The 20,500-nt window shown below is 34.7% G+C and overlaps 1 protein-coding gene across 2 annotated transcripts in view; it reads right to left on the minus strand.

Annotated features, from left to right (window-relative positions):
• Positions 1-707: 707 nt before the first annotated feature.
• LOC106460921 (chaoptin-like) overlaps positions 708-20,500 on the minus strand; it is a 76,206-nt gene continuing 56,413 nt past the window's right edge. Inside the window, exons 2-4 of one of the 2 annotated variants that reach the window (XM_022387729.1) lie at positions 9,529-12,533; positions 3,286-3,539; positions 708-1,160 (exon numbers count right to left, since the gene is read on the minus strand). In XM_022387729.1, coding sequence (XP_022243437.1) covers positions 832-1,160; positions 3,286-3,539; positions 9,529-12,533 — 3,588 coding nt within the window. In that variant the 3' untranslated portion in view covers positions 708-831. Of the gene's footprint in view, positions 1,161-3,120; positions 3,540-9,528; positions 12,534-20,500 lie in introns of both variants that reach the window. The other variant, XM_022387728.1, reaches the window with a different exon arrangement.

Here is a 20,500-nt window from a genome sequence, read left to right on the forward strand (position 1 = left end):
GTTGAAAATACAGATAAGTATAGAGTGTAAGATTCTACTGTTTACTATAATATATATCACATATGAGTTGAAAATACAGATAAGTATAGAGTGTAAGATTCTACTGTTTACTATAATATATATCACATATGAGTGGAAAATACAGATAAGTATAGAGTGTAAGATTATATTGGTTATTATTTTTTATATCCTATAGAACAGAATTCTGAAATTAGTTATATAATTACTCTCTCTCTTGCACCCTAGTGGCACAGCGGTATTTCTGCGGACTTACAACGCTAGAATCCGGGTTTCGATACCCGTGGTGGGCAGAGCACAGATAGCCCATTGTGTAGCTTTGTGCTTGATTACAAACAAACAAACAAATACTCTCTCTCTATCTCAATTTGCGTTTGAGTTTAATACTCTTTTGTGTAATTTTATGATTTTAAATATTATTTAAGTGAGTTCTTTTGTGTAGTTATCATTAAAATAAAATATTAAAAATGAAAAAACTGACGGGCTTGAGAAAATTCTACACCAGAGGATAAACAATAGTCTACTTAGTTACGCTTGTTCACTGAAAGAATACAGCAGTAACAACAAGTCGCGTCTGTTATTGGAATCAATATATAGATGCTCTCTACTTGCAATCATCATATCGATACAAAACTTGCATCGCAAATAAAATAGTTAAGAAAAAGAATTTAGGGTTAACAAGCATTAAATAAAGATTTAAGAACACAAAAAGTCTCGAAACTTTATTGCTTTTCAGAATAAGAACAAAACAGTAAGATATTTTTAGAGATACAGCAGATATAAAGAAGACACTCCTTGATATTCGGCGTTCGATCACAAGACATAATTAGAACACCAATGCATAGCTACTAACCCAGAGATTATAAAAGAGCCATGGAAATGTAAGCTGGTCACTACAGCCGAATTGTGATGATCTTCTAAACAGTTCATATCTTTGGATCTTAAGTCGATTATGGGTATTTCAATGTTTGTTCCGGGGATTATGCACGTGCTTCGTCTTGCTAGATTATACACATAGAGAACCGCATCAAAATGTAACATCTGGACCCTTAAAGTTTCTCGCATCCATCGCCGTAACCAATGAGATAGCCAGATGAGGTCACAGCCACACTTCCAAGGGTTATTTTCCAACAAGACACCTCCTATTGACAAAAATACAAAAATATCACGTTGCTATTATAATTCGGTGTTAAACTTTACTAATGTTTACCATTTCGCTTCTTTTCCTTTCAGTTCATATATGTATATAAAGGCACAGACTGCATTAACAAGTGTATATTTTTTGAGGTACTGATTACTGAACGAAAATATTCGTAGTGAATATGTAAATCTAGAACTCATCAAATTCGAGTGTGACTTAGCGAAGACATGGTTTCAGCTTCTGCTTTTACTTATTCCTTCTTCTGCACCACTAAGTTAAACTGATCTGCATCATTAAAACCATCGCATGAATTAAAGAAAGTGGCTTGACAAAAACATTCACTTCTTGTTACTACTGGTGTGAATGAAGTTTCCGTCCAATAGATAAGTAAAATGTAGATTAAAACTTATGACGATCTGCTATGCAGGGCTTTATTGAAACACGGAAGTTGTGATGATAATGAAGAGACTTTCAATACATAATGTAGGTTGGGATATATTCTTCTTTATACGGAGAGATGTAGAAAGCTTGCTGCAAGTAATAACAGAGATATATACATTTGTGCATTAGTCTAACTTCACATGTTCTGATTATATGATGGTAAAAAGAAAAGTGACGCATTTTTGTATAATAAGTTTAGTATTTGCAAGAAAATATTAGCTAACTAGAAGTGACGTATAGACTCTAATCAAGTGTTTATCAGTTTATGTTTCGGAGTGACGTATAGACTCTCTAATCAAGTGTTTATCAGTTTATGTTTCGGAGTGACGTATAGACTCTCTAATCAAGTGTTTATCAGTTTATGTTTCGGAGTGACGTATAGACTCTCTAATCAAGTGTTTATCAGTTTATGTTTCGGAATAAAACACACTAGCTTTAATACAGTATAACAGTTGAAAAGTATATAAAGCAGTCAAGATTCCAATCATTCGAAACTGGGCAAACATATTATTGTTATCATTGGCTTAATATGGGGGTCGTTGTAAAAGCTTGTTCTAAAACGGTCTTTTAGTCAACACAAGCCTGGGTTATTTAGGGATGGTTTTGGATCATATGTTGTCGAAATTAGCATTAATAAACATACGAACATTTAATATTTACAATTCAATAGTAAAGTCATTGAAAATATCAGATCGTTAATACCCTACAATAATCACTCAGTCTGAATATTTTGGTGACAAAATAACCAAACCACAACACGTATTAAACTATCACCTCTTATCCTTCAACGTAATACAACGACCGAAATAAACCAGATAAATACTAAGTATAATATATATATCTTTCTTCTATCTTAATATCATTCTAAGTTTTACCCCCAGTGGTACAGCGATATGTCTGCGGACTTACAGCGCTAGAATCCGGGTTTCGATACCCAAGGTGGGCAGAGCAGAGATAGCCTATTGTGTGCCTTTGTGCTTAATTACAAACAAACAATACAACACTCGCATTAGAGAACCAACAAATAAAACCGCCTATTTTCCATGTAAGATACACAGGGAACACCAGCATTAACTAGTAGGATGAAATGAACTATTAATGGGATTTCTGTTTATATATACATATTTTCGTTTGTTTTTGAATTTCGCGCAGGGCTATCTGCGCTAGCCGCCCATAATTTAGCAGTGAAAGACTAGAGGAAAGGCAGCTAGTTATCACCAAGTCTTGGGTTACTCTTTTACTAACGAATAGTGGGATTGACCGTTACATTATAACGCCCCCACAGCTGAAAGGGCGAGCATGTTTTGGTGTGACAGGGATTCGAAGCCGCGACCCTCAGATTGCGATTCGAGCGCTCTAGCCACCTGGCCATACCGGGCCACATATTTTTTGTTACTTATATATTATTATGAACTCTGTAGCCTACAAAATCATGTACCTACAAGCAATTTTGTGCATAAATGGTTTTAAAAACCGACGGGTAGCCAATGGTTTCCTTGGGTTAACCTACATACACACACCTGTTATGTGTTTGGTTCCGTCAGGCCCTCCTGTTTCCCCTTCTGCTGGTTGAAGAACGCTTGGCTTCATTTTCTCTAAATGATTTTCTCTTAAATCTAAAGTCAAATATCTAATATCCGCTAGGTAGCGCAGTAGTTGAGAAGGTAGTCGGGTTATACCCGTACCGGTAATTCGTAGAATGAGTTCATGGGTATGATGCAAACCTAGGAAGGCATCGGGTAACACGTGCTGCAAATTATGACCAGTAATGGTAAGATCGCGCAGCTTGGCACCAAACGTCCATTGAATGTGATGTGACAAAGTTGATTCTTCGACTTCCACTACCACGCGGCGGAGCGAAGCGGATTTGTGAAGAAGGTCATGGAGACGAAACGATCGAACACCAGCGTAAGTGCCTGTCTTAAACGTCTCCAGAAACCTGTTAATAGAAGAAACGATATTACAAAATTTATAACAAAAAGTAAAATAAAAGACCACACGCAAATGTTTGATATTTAACACGAGATAAAATAGTAAGGTAGTGACACTACATAGATCCATAAGTTAAGTATGAAGCTTCATGGTGATTTGATATTTTCATTCACAAATAATATTTCATATTGTGACGTAAATATTTGAACCCATCTCCCACCCCAAGAAAGATTATATTGCTACTAGGAAAACTTGTTTTTTTCTAAATGATGTAAGTGCACATTTTCTGTATAGCTCGCCCAACGTAGCACAGTCACTATCAAGCAGTGTGAAATAGAAAAGCTTATAATTTCTATATTTTAATAAAATGACATTAAAAAGTTATAATGTATAATCTTATAACGCATGCAACTAATAGCTATTTACAGATCTCCAGGAGTAAATTTTAGCTTGCAAAATTAGAACATTAGTGGGGAAGTTTAAGTTAAATAATAATACCCAACACAGATTAAAGAAAAGGATTTGAAACAAATCATGCTATATGTTGCTTCACAGAATATAAACAGTTTGGTTAAACTAAGTAGTAGTTTGACATTTTAAAATTTCGTTAGTTGTTGGAAATTGGAGGGTTTAGTTTGGGATGGATATTTGAGCAAAGTTGGACACGAGGTAGCAACATGTACCCGGCAAGGTTGTTGAGTACTTGTTTAATGTTCGGATAGTGTATTTGATCCTTGAATCTACTAGTGTTGTGCAACAGGGAACTTTTCTGATGTAGTAGGTAATACGGAAAGGCATTACAGTTGTTTTTTTTTAAAACGATTAGTAAACTTGGCATACTACAACAGAAAATATTATATTTTACACAATAATCATTCGTCTACTTTCCCTGCCCATTAACAAATGATCTGCAGCTATGTTTCCATGAGATCAGTCTTCAGAGCAGTCATATCATTGTTGTCCCATTTCGCTTGTGTTAGATCTACAGCTTCCAAGTACATGTTTATGCAGACTAAAGCCATTGCTGTCATCCAAGTTTATTCAGCCACTGATTTCGAGGTGTGACTAGAAGCTTCTAAGATTTCATCAACTTTAAAAAATCGTATATTAACATGTTTTAAAAATAATTAGGAAACCAATAAGCCTAGAGTGGGGCGAAGAGAAATCCAAATTTCTGACCACCCCTGGTTTTAAACCAAAATACCTGCCTCGATAATAATGATGATGTTAATGATATCACAAGATATGCCCACCTTCACCACATTGTCTCTTTGGACATGAATTGTTTTGTAAGTTTGTTTGTTTGTTTTGAATTACGCGAAAAGCTACACGAGGGCAGACTAGAGGGAAGGCAGCTAGTCATCACCACCCACCGCCAACTCTTGGACTATTTTACCAACGAATAGTGGGACACATTATAATGCCCCAACGGCAGAAATGGCGAGCATATTTGTTGGGACGAAGATTCGAACCCGCGACCAGCAGATTGCGAGTCGAGCTCCCTCGCCACCTGGCCATGCCGGGCCCGTTTTGTAAGCATACTTCTCATACGAATAAGGAAATTGGTTTTGGATTGACTTGAGGTGTGATTTCGAAACTCGTTGTTCCTTTAAGCGATCTGCTGTACAAGGGGTTCTTTCACGAAGAACATTGAAGACTTTTTTTGAAGTGTTGTATTCTTTATCATTTAACAAAGTCACTGTATGGTTTTCACCCTGTTTACAAGATAGTGGTAACATACCCTTTTATCCAGAGGTCTAGTTTTGTAGAAATTTTACAAGGTTTGTCAGCTTTTATATGTGTCAGGTGGTTTCCATCGCGTGACTATCATTATAGAACCATTCCTATATGTGCGGGTAAGTAGTTTTTAATTACGTGCGTTTACATAGTCTGTAACTAGTCCTTTGTACATCTAACATCAAGTAAGTTCTCTACAAGCTTCAGTGTCACAGTTATCAATCTGATAGATCTACACCATACGACCAAAAAGCATCCAATTTCCAAGCTGGCTTTATCCCGTGTATAAGGCATCCAACTTCTAGGTTGTCTTTATCCCGTGTATAAAGCATCCAACTTCCAGGCTGGCTTTATCCCATGTATAGAGCATCAAACTTCCAGGCTGGCTTTATCCTGTGTATAAAACATCAAACTTCCAGGCTGGCTTTATCCAGTGTATAAAGCATCCAACTTCCAGGCTGGCTTTATCCTGTGTATAAAGCATCAAACTTCCAGGCTGGCTTTATCCTGTGTATAAAGCATTCAACTTCCAGGCTGGCTTTATCCCGTGTATAAAGTATCCAACTTCCAGGCTAGCTTTATCCTGTGTATAAAGTATCCAACTTCCAGGCTAGCTTTATCCTGTGTATAAAGCATCAAACTTCCAGGCTGGCTTTATCCTGTGTATAAAGCATTCAACTTCCAGGCTGGCTTTATCCCGTGTATAAAGTATCCAACTTCCAGACTGGTTTTATCCCGTGTATAAAATCCTAGTCGACCTTTCATTACAGTTGCGCAAAAAGAAAATAAAAAAATGTGCCTGAATATTTTAATCTCTGTAGTTTAAAGTATATATTTCAAGTATTTCGGTGTGATTGTTGACTTCTTCATACTTAACTGAATAAAATGAATTAACTTATCTTTTACTGAATCTTTTACTCAATAAAAATTCAGAAAACACTTTCCACGCCTACCTTTGACATGCATTAATATACAATTTGCTAATAAATTTTTCTGAGGCCGACCCCCATTAAATTTATAACCAAAAGAAAGCCTAGATTTCAACTGATTCATTGCCGTAGTTGGCTTACAGATAACTAACAATTTCGTTTGATCTGAAAAAAAGTTTTCCAATGAGAACACACTGGGAAAAATAGTTGAATTTCTATCTGCTCAAGTCACATGATTAGAGATGCTTGAGTATCGGTATCAGCAACCTGGTACCACGGGTATTATTGCAAACCCTGATTCAGGTAATCAACAAGAATAATTAATTATGTCCCCCAAAAAAGATAAATCTACCCAATCAAAAAAATAGTTTAATTAACTATTTACAGGGATGAAAACATCACTTCTTTCAGTAAAGTTTCAGCCAAGTTAATGGGTTACCAGATTGAATGTAAATAAGTTCTTCAAGCTTATGGAAAGATAACCGTTACAATAATGCTTCAACTAAACTGCATATAAATTGTGTATGGTGTGCATGGCATCTCGAGTAATCTCCATTTATTATTAAATCTTCACAACCAGTTGGCTACGTAATCCAGTCTTGATCGGATCACAATGTGAAGGATGAGTTGTTTGATATATGGTGCCTGAATTTTGTTTTACCAACATAATTTGGGGGTTGAAATTTCTATTCTACTTTGGGTATCATATTCCACTTTCTTTTCACTTGCACAATAAAAACGGCCAATTGTTGATATCGGGATACAAGGTTTTCACACATAAAGAACTTAGGATCCTATATATTTACCACTTCATAGAACTGAATCTGTAAAATCTTATATAGAGATAACAAAAAATACATTTTCACTTGTTTGGAGTTTTGCACATTTTTGTAGTTTATATTATGCGGAATTCATTGCTAAATTTTGCAAATGTTTATAGATGTTGAGTAAAAAACACTAAAAAAACGAGAAGTTATAAAGATAAATGAATTCGTTATTATTTAAATTATAAACCAACTGTACTTTGTTCTTTGTTCTTTGTAATAATTTAATTAAAATTGCAAATTAGCTTCTGTTATACATATTTCGTATTGAGAATGACAGCGTGTAAGTTAGGTTTTTCATCTACTTTCTTACATTAGTCTCCCCGGTGGGACAGCGGTAAGTCTACGAACTTACAACACTAAATCCGGGGATTGATTTCCTGCAATGGACACAGCAAATAGCCCAATGTGGCTTTGCTATAAAACAGTTAATAAATCAGTTCTTACATTAGCACATGTTATTACTATAATTTGTATTTTCTTACTGGAAAGTCAATATTTCGATTCTGCTACGATCTACTTTATTATAATATTCAGAAGTTTTCAAATATTAAGACAGGCGGCGTTCGTATTAAATTATAGACTTGTTTAGGGAAAATTATAAATCAATTATAAAAATGGGATTTGCATTTTTGTTGTTGTTGTTGTTGTAATTACATGATTTCAGATGGCACTGTGAATCAAGTTTTATTTTGAGAAAAGCAAAAATTGGAAGATTTTGGATTTACAAAACTATTAAATATTAAGCTACGAGTGATAAATAATACTAAACTAGTTACAAATATTTGATTTGCTACACTATCTGGAACATACTTTAGAATTGTGCGTTTGTTTCAAAATTTCATGCAAAGCTACACAATAGCTACTACGCATAGGCGACTCTAATGTTGAACTGATAACTAGAGAGATGGTAGCTAGTAAACAACACCCACCGCTAACTTCTGAGTTATTCCTGTCTGATTGAATTATGGAGTTTGACCGCCACTCTTTTAGCGGACCCACGGCTCTAGAGTGCGTTATTCGCAAACCGTGGACCCCCAGATACACAGTCTAGGCACACTAAGCTACGCACTATCATATACTTCTGAATTTGTGTTTGTAGTTGAAGAGTGAAGTATCATACGCCGGATAATAGTGACGTCTTTGTATTATAGCGCTAAGCATGTTTATATTCTGAAAATTCGTGGGCATCTCCTGTATCAGGACTTACCCATCTGTGTTTAATTATTGAATATTTCCATATAAGGCTTTACCCATCTGTGTTTAATTATTGAACATTTCCATATAAGGCTTTACCCATCTGTGTTTAATTATTGAATATTTCCATATAAGGCTTTACCCATCTGTGTTTAATTATTGAACATTTCCATATAAGGCTTTACCTATCTGTGTTTAATTATTGAACATTTCCATATAAGGCTTTACCCATCTATGTTTAATTATTGAACATTTCCTATAAAAGACTTTACTCATCTGTGTTTAATTACTGAACATATACTATGAAAGGCTTTACCTGTCTGTGTTTAATTATTGAATATTTCCTCTAAAAACTTTACTCATCTGTGTTTAATTACTGAACATTTCCTATAAAAGGCTTTACTCATCTGTGTTTAATTATTGAACATTTCCTATAAAAGACTTTACTTATCTGTGTTTAATTATTGAACATTTCCTATAAAAGACTTTACTTATCTGTGTTTAATTATTGAACATTTCCTATAAAAGACTTTAACCATTTGTGTTTAATTATTGAACATTTCCTCGAAGGCTGTATTTATCCGTATTTTGTATGATTACTGAATTCAGAAAAACTTGAAGGAAACGTTTTCTGTTTGTCATGATTAATTTCTTTGGTTTTCCCCGATAGGTCAGCAGTAAGTTTAGACTTATAACGCTAAAACCCAGAGTTAGATTCTTCGTGGCACACAGAATGCAGATAGCCCATTGTGTAGTTTCGTATAAAAACAAACAAACAAAGAAATAACTTGTTAGAATCTTATGTACAAAAGTTTTAAAAGTTTGAAAGTCAGGTTCAACACAGAAAATATTCAAATGTCTCACAATTTAATGTTTTAGAATGCCACCTCGTGTTGTGTATGGAACGCAGTGTGTTACGAATAAGAAACAACTATTAAGGGTGATTTGTAGGTAACAGATTATTCTCTGCAATTATGGGGATTGACGTATCCATATTTTATATCCACCACAAATAACTTTGAAATGTAAATCGATTTTATTAAAAAAACGAATACCATGAGTAGTAGATTAATAAAGATTTTATTAGAAACAATGGGTAAAATAGCTCAATTTCGCAGATATATATATATATTACAAAACTTTATTGAACGTTACTCAATAAATAAATGAATTAGATGCTGTAATAAAAAGTGTTGTGCAAGTATACTGTAGATTATGTTTATCTTAATGTTAAACCTCATGTTCTACACAAATATAAAGTCAAATCAGAGGAGCAAGTTTCAGACTGATGCATGTGTAAATTTCTTACCTGAGTTCATACAGCGTTCGAGAATCCAAATATTTCAGGTTCAAGCCGCGCATGTCCAATTCCACCAGTCGTTTTAAACCGCTGAAACTTACAGTTCCCAGGACTTCAATTGGATTGTGAGAAATATCCAAGGTGTGCAAATCTGCCACATTATCCCACAAATGACACGGAACTTCTTGCATTAAATTATGAGACAAATCTAAATGGCGCAGATGTCGTAGATGGCGGAATGCAAATTCAGAGATATTTTTGAAAAGGTTATTTGCAAGTGACAATGCGTTTAGCTTTGATAACGGAAGAAAGGAAATGTGAGATAAATTCGTATTCTTTAAACTCAACGACCGTAATGACCTCATTTGGTAAAAAGGTGCATCGTCGAACCGCCGAAAGGAATTATGGGACACATCAAGGTTAATGAGTTGGGACAGGTTCCCTACCGCTAGATTTATTAGCTGATTCGAGGACAGGTTTAGATAATTCAACCTATAAAGAGGACTAATCTCATTACTATGGATCACGGCAATTTGATTAGTTGAAATATCAATAAACTGCAGAGTATTTCTAACTGGAAAAAAGCTCTTTAAAGGCGGAAGAACGAACACATTATGAGAAAGATTAATTTTTTCCAGTTTAGTTCCCACAAAGGCATTTTCTGGCAGTGTCGCTACCCTGTTATAGCTCATATCAACAATTCTAAGCTTTTGAAGGGCAGTGAAAGCCTCTGAGGAAATACTGGAAATATTATTGTAACTTAAGTTTAATATCTGGATAGAAGAATTGCCTTGAAAGTCCATAGAATTAACATACGCAATACTATTATGATCCAGTTGCAATATCTGAAGGTAGGTAGCTTCATTGAACACACTCGAAGGAACAACATTCAGGTTATTGAAAGACAAATATAAACGATGAAAAGAAATTTCTAAACGTTTAAAAAAACCCTGTGGGACCATTGATATGTTGTTGTGGCTCAGATCCAAAGTTTGAATATGAATAGTATCATCGATATCCCCATCACTAGAATATAGATCTAAGTGGCTGATATGGTTATTTGAAAAATTAACATGCATTGGGGAGTCAGGGTTACTGACATTGCTAAACATATTGAAGGAAAATCTGGATAAGTTGTTAAACTGTAAAAATACACTTGTTAAACGTGTTAAGTTGTAAAAAGCTGAAGGTTCTATAACACGAAGTCGATTGTGTGATAACACAATAGCTTTCAGCATAGGACAACTTGAGAAAGATTTGTATCGAACGATCTCAAGTCTGTTGCCTAGCAGTACCACGTTCCGGAGTCGTGGAAGTTCATTAAATGTTTTAGAATTTGTTAATAATACTTCATTGTGAGATAAAATTACATTAGATAGATTACCATGCGTTTCTTTTCTGAATAATGTCTGGGGAATCATCTTTATGTTGTTTCCCTCGAGGTCACAGTGGATCAGATTGGTTAATCCTAACATAATCGTGGGTGTTAAGTCGATGATCTTGTTGTGATCCATCTGAAGCCACTCAATCTTATCTAGATAGTTTGCCATCATTTCAGGATGATCATAATGGGATTTGAACAGTGATCCTATCTCCACAGCCTTCAACGACTTTCTAAGGGGAAACAGAATCTTGGAATCCATGTTGACAAGATTATTGTAAGAAAGTTTCAATTCTTGTATTTTTGGCGAGTGAAAAAACGCTTTCGCTGAAATGTAGCTGATACGATTATTAGCTAAGTTCAAGAACAACAAAGAGCTACCCCAACCATAAAGATCGTGTGCATTTACCTGTTTGATTTGGTTATCTTGTAAACTCAGGCTAAGAAGGCGTTTGGAAGTTACCAAACCTTCTCTTGGAACATTTTTTAGAAGGTTTCTGGAAAGATCTAAGACTTCCAAGTGCTCTCGAAACGTATATAAATCATACTTTTTCAGATCTGGAAGCTGATTTCCACGAATAGAAAGTTTCTTAAGGTCATTCAATTCTTTCAGTGCTTTCGGAAATGATCTCAACATGTTAAAGCTCAAATCTAAGGCAATCAGTGTTGCTTCTAAACCTTCAAAGGCCCCAACTGGTATGGAAGACAATCGGTTGTTAGCTAAAGATAGCCACTTGATAGAAAGACCTCGAAAAGCTCCCAGTGGCAATACTCTCAGGTAGTTATAGCTTAGATTTAGTTCGTATACTGAAAAAGAACCATTAAAAATATTGCTGTGTAATTTTGTCAAACTGTTCCGACTAAAATCTAATTCCTTTAGATGACGAACTGATAATTTCCAGTCTTTTGGAAGAGACGACAAGAGATTTCCGCCAAGATTTAGCCATATTAGATTTTTTAGATTAGAAAGTGCACCTGGTGGAATCCAGTTCAGTAGATTTTCAGATAAAGACAAATAAGTCAAAGAATCTGGAAAAGGATGCCCCTCTAACTTGTTGATGTGGTTGTTTGCGAGATCTAAGAATGTGAGGTTCCGAAGGTTTTCAAATACACTGTCTTCTATAAATAATATATGATTATTGCTTAATAGAATGCTAAGAATTGCAGATTGCGACCGTAGATTTTCAAAAACACCGCGTTTCAACTCCTCTACTTCATTGAACTGAAGGTTCAACCACTGAAGATAAGATAATTTCTGTAAAGCTTTAGCTGGAAAATTGTTAATATGATTGTAGCTCAGGTCCAAAGAAGTCATCACTTGTTCTGAGCTGTGGAAGGCGCGAAGTGGCAGAGTCACTAGATTGTTGTACATTAATCTGAGGGAAGACACAGCAGTGCCGACAAGCGAGTCATTGTACAACTCTGGAAGACCAGTTTTTGCAAGTGTCAATTGATAAACTTCCTTAAATGGGATCTTTGGAAAACTTAAAAATGGTACATCCACACAGCTGATATCTTGTTGCTTAGTAATACAAGTGCACAAAGGATTAAAACTACAGGACACTGATGTTGCAGATGCATGTACCAAAAATCCACACATGAAACCAACAAGTTTCCACTTGATAGACACCATCTACAAGAGTAAATAAAATCCTTATAAATATGAACTATTTGTTTACTTTTAATTCATTAATTCTGAAAACAGCTTAAGTTCTCAAAATAATGGCATTTAAATGAATAATTCTGATTCTTTTAGACTTGATTTTTCTTTATTGTTAATTAAAATATTAATAAAAAAGTTTAGAAAAAACGACTTTTATACTCCAGATATATATAAAAGTATTTAAAAAATTCTTAACCATCGTTTCGCCTTTGCAGCTTCATCAGGATACACAACTGTTTGATATTATTATTTGATATTCTAATATCACACACTTGTGTATGTTAACCCTGATGAAGCCGCAAAGGCGAAACGCTGGTTAAAATAAAAAAACAACATTTTGTATAAATCTGGAGTATTTTCTCAACTTTTTACCAAAATGTGTAAATCCCTTCAGTATGCACTACAAATTTTGAAAGATAATTAAAATTGTGTATGATCACTTACTTCTTACCTGTTTTAAAATATATATATAAAGGATGTTGTTACACTTTAGAAACAAAGGGTAGTTGCACATTATGTTACTATGATTTATCTTTCATAAAACCGTTGTAAAAAAAGTGGAGAATAGGTCACATAATTCTTGATAAAATAAACTTAGTATAAATTTGATTGTTTTTAAATTATCTAAATTTTTCTTCTTGAAGTTATATAATTGAAATAACGTTTCGATGTTATAAACTTTTAGGATAACGATTTTTTTATCTTAATCGACATTTCTGAAATTGAAATCCTTTGATGAGTCGTGTTTTAAACATTTTGTCTTTATAATTGGTTTCATTAATCTTATTAATATAACTTTCATAATAGTTCTAAATACATTTTTAATCTTTTGCGCATATGAAGATTAATTTTGGATATATAAAGATTATTTAATATATAGATTTCGGACTAACCGATAGTGGTTCGTAATAGGGATCGCAAGGAATTGCACAAAATTCAAATAGAACGTCCGGGCAAAAAGCATCTTAAATAGTAAAGAATCAGTTCCAACAACACTTTAAAACGTTTACTAATGACTGCTAAGGCTGTACACATATAAAAATGCACAAAAAAGTATGCATGTTAGACTTACAAGGAAAAGTAAATCCGCTCAAAACGGCTCGTTTGTAATAATAATAACTATTCTTCTCTTGCCAACTTACAACAAAACAGCTTGTTATATTGCACCCAAACCTTTTGTAGAACACTAAATAAGGTACTGCAAAGGTCGTAGGGGTATTTGTTTTTTCTATATTTTACATAAGCTAAGAAACATCATAATCCTAGTGTAAACAATGTTTTCATTACACCTTAAAGTTAACTTTCTTATAAATATCTGGTGTTCCTTTAAAAAGCTTAAGTACAAGGTGAGACAGGAATTACTAGCAAATACTAAATGAATATTGGATGATTGTAACATAAGGGCACTCAATGCTTTGTACACTATGCAATCGGTGTCTTTAGGGAGCTAACTCCTATATTATGTATGGAGTGAAGGAGTAAAAAAAAACTCAATACACACATTCGTAGAATAATTACTTAAAAAAACAAGAATGTTTATTTAAAGCGATGTTTTAGACGTATATGTTTAATTTGAAAAGGCTGCTTTTCTACTGGTAAAAATATATACGCATTTAGTGGGGATTGTGTCTTACTTTAGGTATATACTTGCCCATTGCTATGCAATATATATAGAGAATTTAGTTACACAGGAACTATAAATGCCCACTATATTCTCAAACAAATTTCCATAACAATCTCCAGCTGCAGCTTAATATTTTACATGTCGAACTAATGCAATCAAGTAGTCAATAGCTACAGTAAATCACCATGAACTGTATCAGCTAGCTATTAACTATGTTTATCATTACAATGTATAAAGTTAGCTATAATATCAAGTAACCCTTTGCTAATAGTTGAGCATAAAAAAGCCAGCAAACTAGATAAATAAAAAATTTTGAATTAAAAACCTGCTAATAGGGATGGTAAAAAAGTAAGGAAACAGGGCTGGAGATACTGTAGATATTATTTACTCAAACTAAAAATCCCTATTTTGACTCCACCAAATGTAATTCTAGGTAACAGCATGGAGCCAAAATATGGGTTTGTAGTTTAAGTAAATACCGCAGGCTTATAAATTTCAAATTCTTTTATCTATCTTGTCGAGATTATGTTCGAATTTATCGAGAGTGCAGCGGAAATATCTAACTAACAATTCTTTACACTCAAAGGATTACATATTTTTTTGATATAGTTGTATTACTGAGCTTTTAAATTTTGTAAAAATTAAAGCCTTTAAACGTACGATCACAAAAGTTGATATGATATGAAAATGGCACACTTCTTAAAAATCCGTTGTCTCGAACACCATATATAATAACTGTGTTGTGTCTTAGATTACTCTATGAACCAAGCTTTCGTATGAAAAACGAAATCTGAAGCTAATTTGCTTAAGGATTATAAAATTTTCGCATTTATCAATTCGTCTTGTTGGTTGTTACTGACTGCTAATACTTAGGCGCACTTAGTTGTTTTTTTTCTCTCTCTCTTTTTTCATTTGATAAAAAATGAACGACACCTGATTGTGTGAAGTACAGTGCGTTACATGATCGATTGCTTTTGCATCCCAGATTTGTTAATATTGATAAGTGCATGCCATAAAATTTATTTTTTCACCTGAACGACTTATTATGCACTCAGTAGGCTAAACGGCCAAGTCAGAACTCCTATTTTAAAGTTCAGGAAAGAGGAACAGAAACCAGTCAATCAACTATACTTTTAACCGAATAGCAGGATTAATTGTCACTCTTCTAATGAAAGTGCGAAGCGTTTTTGGTAGCAAAGCGTCTCAAGCACTAGATGACGGATCTCACTGCCATGCAGTCTAGGTTGCAGTCAGGCCTGTTATAAACAGCAAACATATGGGCTGTTACGCCTGCTCCTCATCAACCTATTATGAAAAGTCACTGATGTTTGTAGCTTCATTTTTATCAACTAGTACGCGACTAAAAGTAATAACTAAAACACATTGTTGTTTCAAAATATGATATATATATATATATATATGCATACATAGGGAGAGTATGGTTGGAATTAAATAAAATGTTGTGAATACATTTAATGTTTTTTAGAATAGTGAATTTTACAAATGGGAAATAATTTTGAAAATTACGATAATTTTTAATTCTCACACCAATGTTCAGATTCCAAAAACAAACAATGCTCTTAAACTACTTTGAAAAATTAAGTAGACAAACATTGTTGCTATTCATTTATCCAAACTTCAACAGAGTCTACAAGAAACCAACTGGAAACCAATCGCAGTAAGTAACAACTCACATTTATCAATCAGAACTTGTTTGAGTTTTTCAGTAGTGTATGGGTTTACGAAAAAAATAACATTTTATGCTATTTTGACGAGATACCAGTGTAATACATCAATAACCGTCTAGTTCGAAAGCTTCTGTTTGATTTAACCTATTTGTTTGTTTTTGAATTTCGCGCAAAGCTACACGAGGGCTACTTGCACTACCCGTTCTTAATTTGGTAGTGAAAGATTAGAGGGAAGGGTGTTAGTCATCACTATTCACCGCCAAGTCTTGGACTATTTTTTTACCAACGGATAGTGGGATTGACCGTCACATTATAACGCCTCCACGGCTGAAATGGCGAGCATGTTTGGTGTGACGGGGATTCGAACCTGAGACCCTCAGAATGCGAGTCAAGTACCCTAACCACCTAGCCATGACAGGCCTAACTTATTTGATTTGGCTCATTTGGCTAACACTGATAGAACAAGTTTTACATTTATATAAACTTTAAACATTAATTTAAGTAATTATGTAAATTAAAATTAACAGTTTTCTTGAAATCAATTATATATTTCCTAGTGAATCCAACGTCTCCTGGTTCCCAGTGGCTCAGCGGTAAGCCTGAAGGCTTATAACGTTAAAAACAGGGTTTTGATAACATACCCGTGGTGGGCACAGCACAGACAGTCCATTGTATAGCTCTGTGCTTAACATCTAACAAAACAAAACAACCCTTCCTGTACGAGGAAGTTTAGATCGATTAATAATAAACAACATCGTTTAAAAAAACGTGCAGCAAGTATTATTTTGTTTATTAAATTTTCCAACTTTTAACCTATAAAATCATTATGTACAATTTCTTAATACTTTTTTAATAGATGAAAAATAGTTTATTTTGAACTTTGTTTTATTGCTGAGCGCAGGTCTGCGCCCAGGGAGCTATTTTTGCTGCACCCGCCACAAGGTTCGAATTCGGACCACGAATATAAACGTTATAAACCATGAAGCTTACAGCTAAGACACCGAGGGTCATGTTTTATACAGAGTCGAATATAATTTAATAAAACGCCAATAACACCTTTTAATTTTTTGTGTTACTGGCAATTTTTCTGGAATATTCCTTACTTATTATCCATTTTTTAAATATAATTTTCAAATATATTTTATATTTTCTGTTTGTTGTTAAGCACAAAGTAACACCAAGAAACCCGACTTTTAGCATTTTAAGCCTATAGACCTACCGCTTAGCCACTGGGGGCGAATTGTACACCAACGAAATGACAAATTGCTTCTAAAACACTTGATATGCTATTTTAGTTCTATTTTACTCAACTAGTATTCAATAAAGTATCGCCTGGGAGATGTGGTTTCAAGTGTGTTTGTAAATTGTTAAATATTACCAACTTCTCAGAACGTTAAGTAACTACACGAAACATCGAGTGAAATAATAAGACAGAAAGGATTTAGTATGGTTAATCGTTTCCCTCCAAAATAGTTTTTATTTTAAGACTTCCTTTTTTGCTCACATAGATCATTTCGTATGTGACATGCCATCCTTTTATGCCCACATAGATCATTTCGTCTGTGACGTGCCAATTTTGAATCTGAAAACAGTGGTGTTGGGAACAATATGAAACAACAATAACTGAGGAAAATAATCAAATTACACCTCGACCGAAGAGTTTGATAATATAAATATCTTTCGTGGGTACTGTGGAAAACAACGAACAGTTAAAAGACTAAACATTGTGGTATCAAATGTAGTTATACAGCTTCTTTAGATTTAAATGTATACTTTAACGCAGACAAGCTTGGCCAATCAGCATGACTGAAGGCACGACACCTAAGTAGTGTAGTTGAGATACAACCTAATTATAACAACAGTTTAAGCCTATACAATATATTTGTTAATTAGTATTGTTACAATTCTTAGTAGGTCGAATGCGGCCTAGTGGTTGGCATGCTGGACTGTGGAACTGAGGTTCCGTTGGTCGCGCCCCGTTATCGCAATAGAAAAAATCGAGTTTCACAGTTTAGGGCAGGGAGTGCATTGTTTGTTTGGAATTTTCCGCAAAGCTACACGAGGACTATCTGCGCTAGCCGTCCCTAACTTAGCAGTGTAAGATTAGAGGGAAGGCAGCTAGTCATCACCACCCACCACCAACTCTTGGGCTACTCTTTAACCAACGAATAGGGGATTGACCGTCACATTATAACGACTCCACTGCTGAAAAGGCGAGCATGTTTGGGGGGATGGGGATTCGAACTCGCGACCGTCAGAGTGCGAGTCCAACGCCCTAACCACTTGGCCATGCCGGAGGGCCAAGAGTGTGTTGTATGCGTGACTGTGAAATCCCACTATTTAACCAACAAGATTAGCCCAAGAATTGGTGGTCGGCTACAGACTAGCCGTCTTTCTTCTAGTCTTTCACTTATAAATTAGCGACGTGTAAGCAGATAGCCCTCGTGTAGCTTTGCGCTAAATTCGACAAAACAAATAACACAATTCTTAGTAGCTATGGTGGATACGTAAATCGGCCAGTCATCATTTAAAAAAATGTATTGCTATTAGTTATTTATCACCAGCTAAGTATAGTTGTAATTGTCGTTTAATCCTAGATAAGTTAGTTGTTAATTAGTAATATTACAGTTCTTAGCCACTGTGATAATTATCTCAGTCAATAAGCCACATAAAAAAAATAAAACATAAATGTTACTAACTGCTTTCTATTAGCTAAGCCTGATTATAACAATAGTTTAAGCCTAGACAAGTTGTTTGTTAATTAACACTTTTACGACCCTCTTAAGCAATTATGATTATTATTTAAGTCAACTAAGCACAAAAATTAAAGGCACACTTTCAAAATCGATTTTAAGAACGCTGATTTATATAGAATGAAATAATTAGCCTAAAGGACTTGCTCAGTCGTTCAGTTCCATTCGTGTAATCTTTCTTTACCTTTTAATTATATGCTTTCTTAAACAGTTTTTAATGTCATCCATTTTCAAAAGTACGTATAATTTTAACTGACAGAACTAAATTATGGAGAATCTTTAACGATGATAATAGTTAGTTTAAGTATTAAAAGTTCACGCGCTGAGTACTTCGTTAAATATTTATTAGCCATAACATGACATTTTGTCTATTACGTGCCAGTCTTGAAACTAAAATTAGTGTTGTTGCAAATAAGGGCAGACTTATATATGAAAGAACAATAACAATGGAAAATCATCAAAATACGACTCGACTGAAGAGTTTCATAACAAAAATTTCGAGAAAGATGTTATTAAATTTCTAAACCGTTTAAATGTGCTTGAAAATCCCATTTTTTCACTTACGCGCGTAATCGTAGTTCATGATTACAAACGGTATAGTTCTTGCAGTATAATGGAGTATCTCATCCCTAGTTTATGACATGGAGAATATATGTATATCTCAATAGTCTGTTGTGGACAGTTATTAATACATAAATGACCTCCATTGTTCAACTGATGCTGAAAGGTATTGTTTATTTGTTTGTTTTGAATTTTGCGCTAAGCTACGCGAGGGCTATCTGCGTTAGCCGTTCCTAATTTAGCAGTGTAAGACTAGAGGGAAGGCAGCTTGTCATCACCACCCACCGCCAATTCTTGGGCTACTCTTTTACCAACGAATAGTGGGACTGACCGTCACATTATAACGCCCCCACGGCTGAATGGGCGAGCATGTTTGGTGTGACGGGGATTCGAACCCGTGACCCTCAGATTGCGAGTCGAGCGCCCTCACCACCTGGCCATGCTGGGACACACTGAAGGGTATTCGTCTGGTGAATGATGGTACAAAAAACACATAATTTAATATAACACGAACAGTTTAAGTTCAAATATTATAACTAAACGGTAAACAACTGAGAAAAAACAACTACTTGAGTTTTCTGTTGATTTATTTCAATCATAAAGGGTGAAGCAAATATCACTGCTTCCAATATATATTATACAGATTATCAATATTAAAATAGTTTTCTGTTGTACTTTCGTTAGTACGTGTTTGTTATCTATATTTAGTGGAAACCAGTTAATTTTGCCATATTCTCAAAGTTTTACACCATTCGATTTTAGATTATTACATTTTACCGCTGACAATTTCATCAGCATTCATTGATTCAAAAGCATGACTTTTATTTGTTGGTTTTAAAATACTACAACCACTGGCGGTTTTAGGCACATGCAAACCCATGTAACTGCAATGGGTCCCGGGCCCTGCAGTCGTGGCTCAATTACCTTGCGTTTTTGAATCAACCTGTCAGAATATTAACATTTAAGACTTTTTAAAATAAAATTTCTGCCCACCCCAAAGTATAGGTTTATTATATTTGCTAAGAAACTGACATCCTTTGAAAATATAGACTTTCATGTCTTGTTTCTCATGTGGTTTTATTATTTTTTTTCACTGTCTTTTATTACTACAACTGGTCTGGCATGGTATGGTGGTTAGGAAATTCGACTCGCAATCTGCGGGTCACGGTTTCAAATCCGCTTTGCCGAATATGCGGTTGGCGGTGGGTGGTGTAGGTAGCTATCTTCCCCCTAGTCTATCACTGCTAAATTAGGAATGGCTAGTGCAGATTACCTGGTATAGCTTTGCGTGAAATTGAGAAACAAACAAAC

Source organism: Limulus polyphemus, unplaced genomic scaffold (genome assembly GCF_000517525.1).
Source record: "Limulus polyphemus unplaced genomic scaffold, Limulus_polyphemus-2.1.2 Scaffold864, whole genome shotgun sequence".
Taxonomy (NCBI): Eukaryota; Metazoa; Arthropoda; class Merostomata; order Xiphosura; family Limulidae; genus Limulus; species Limulus polyphemus.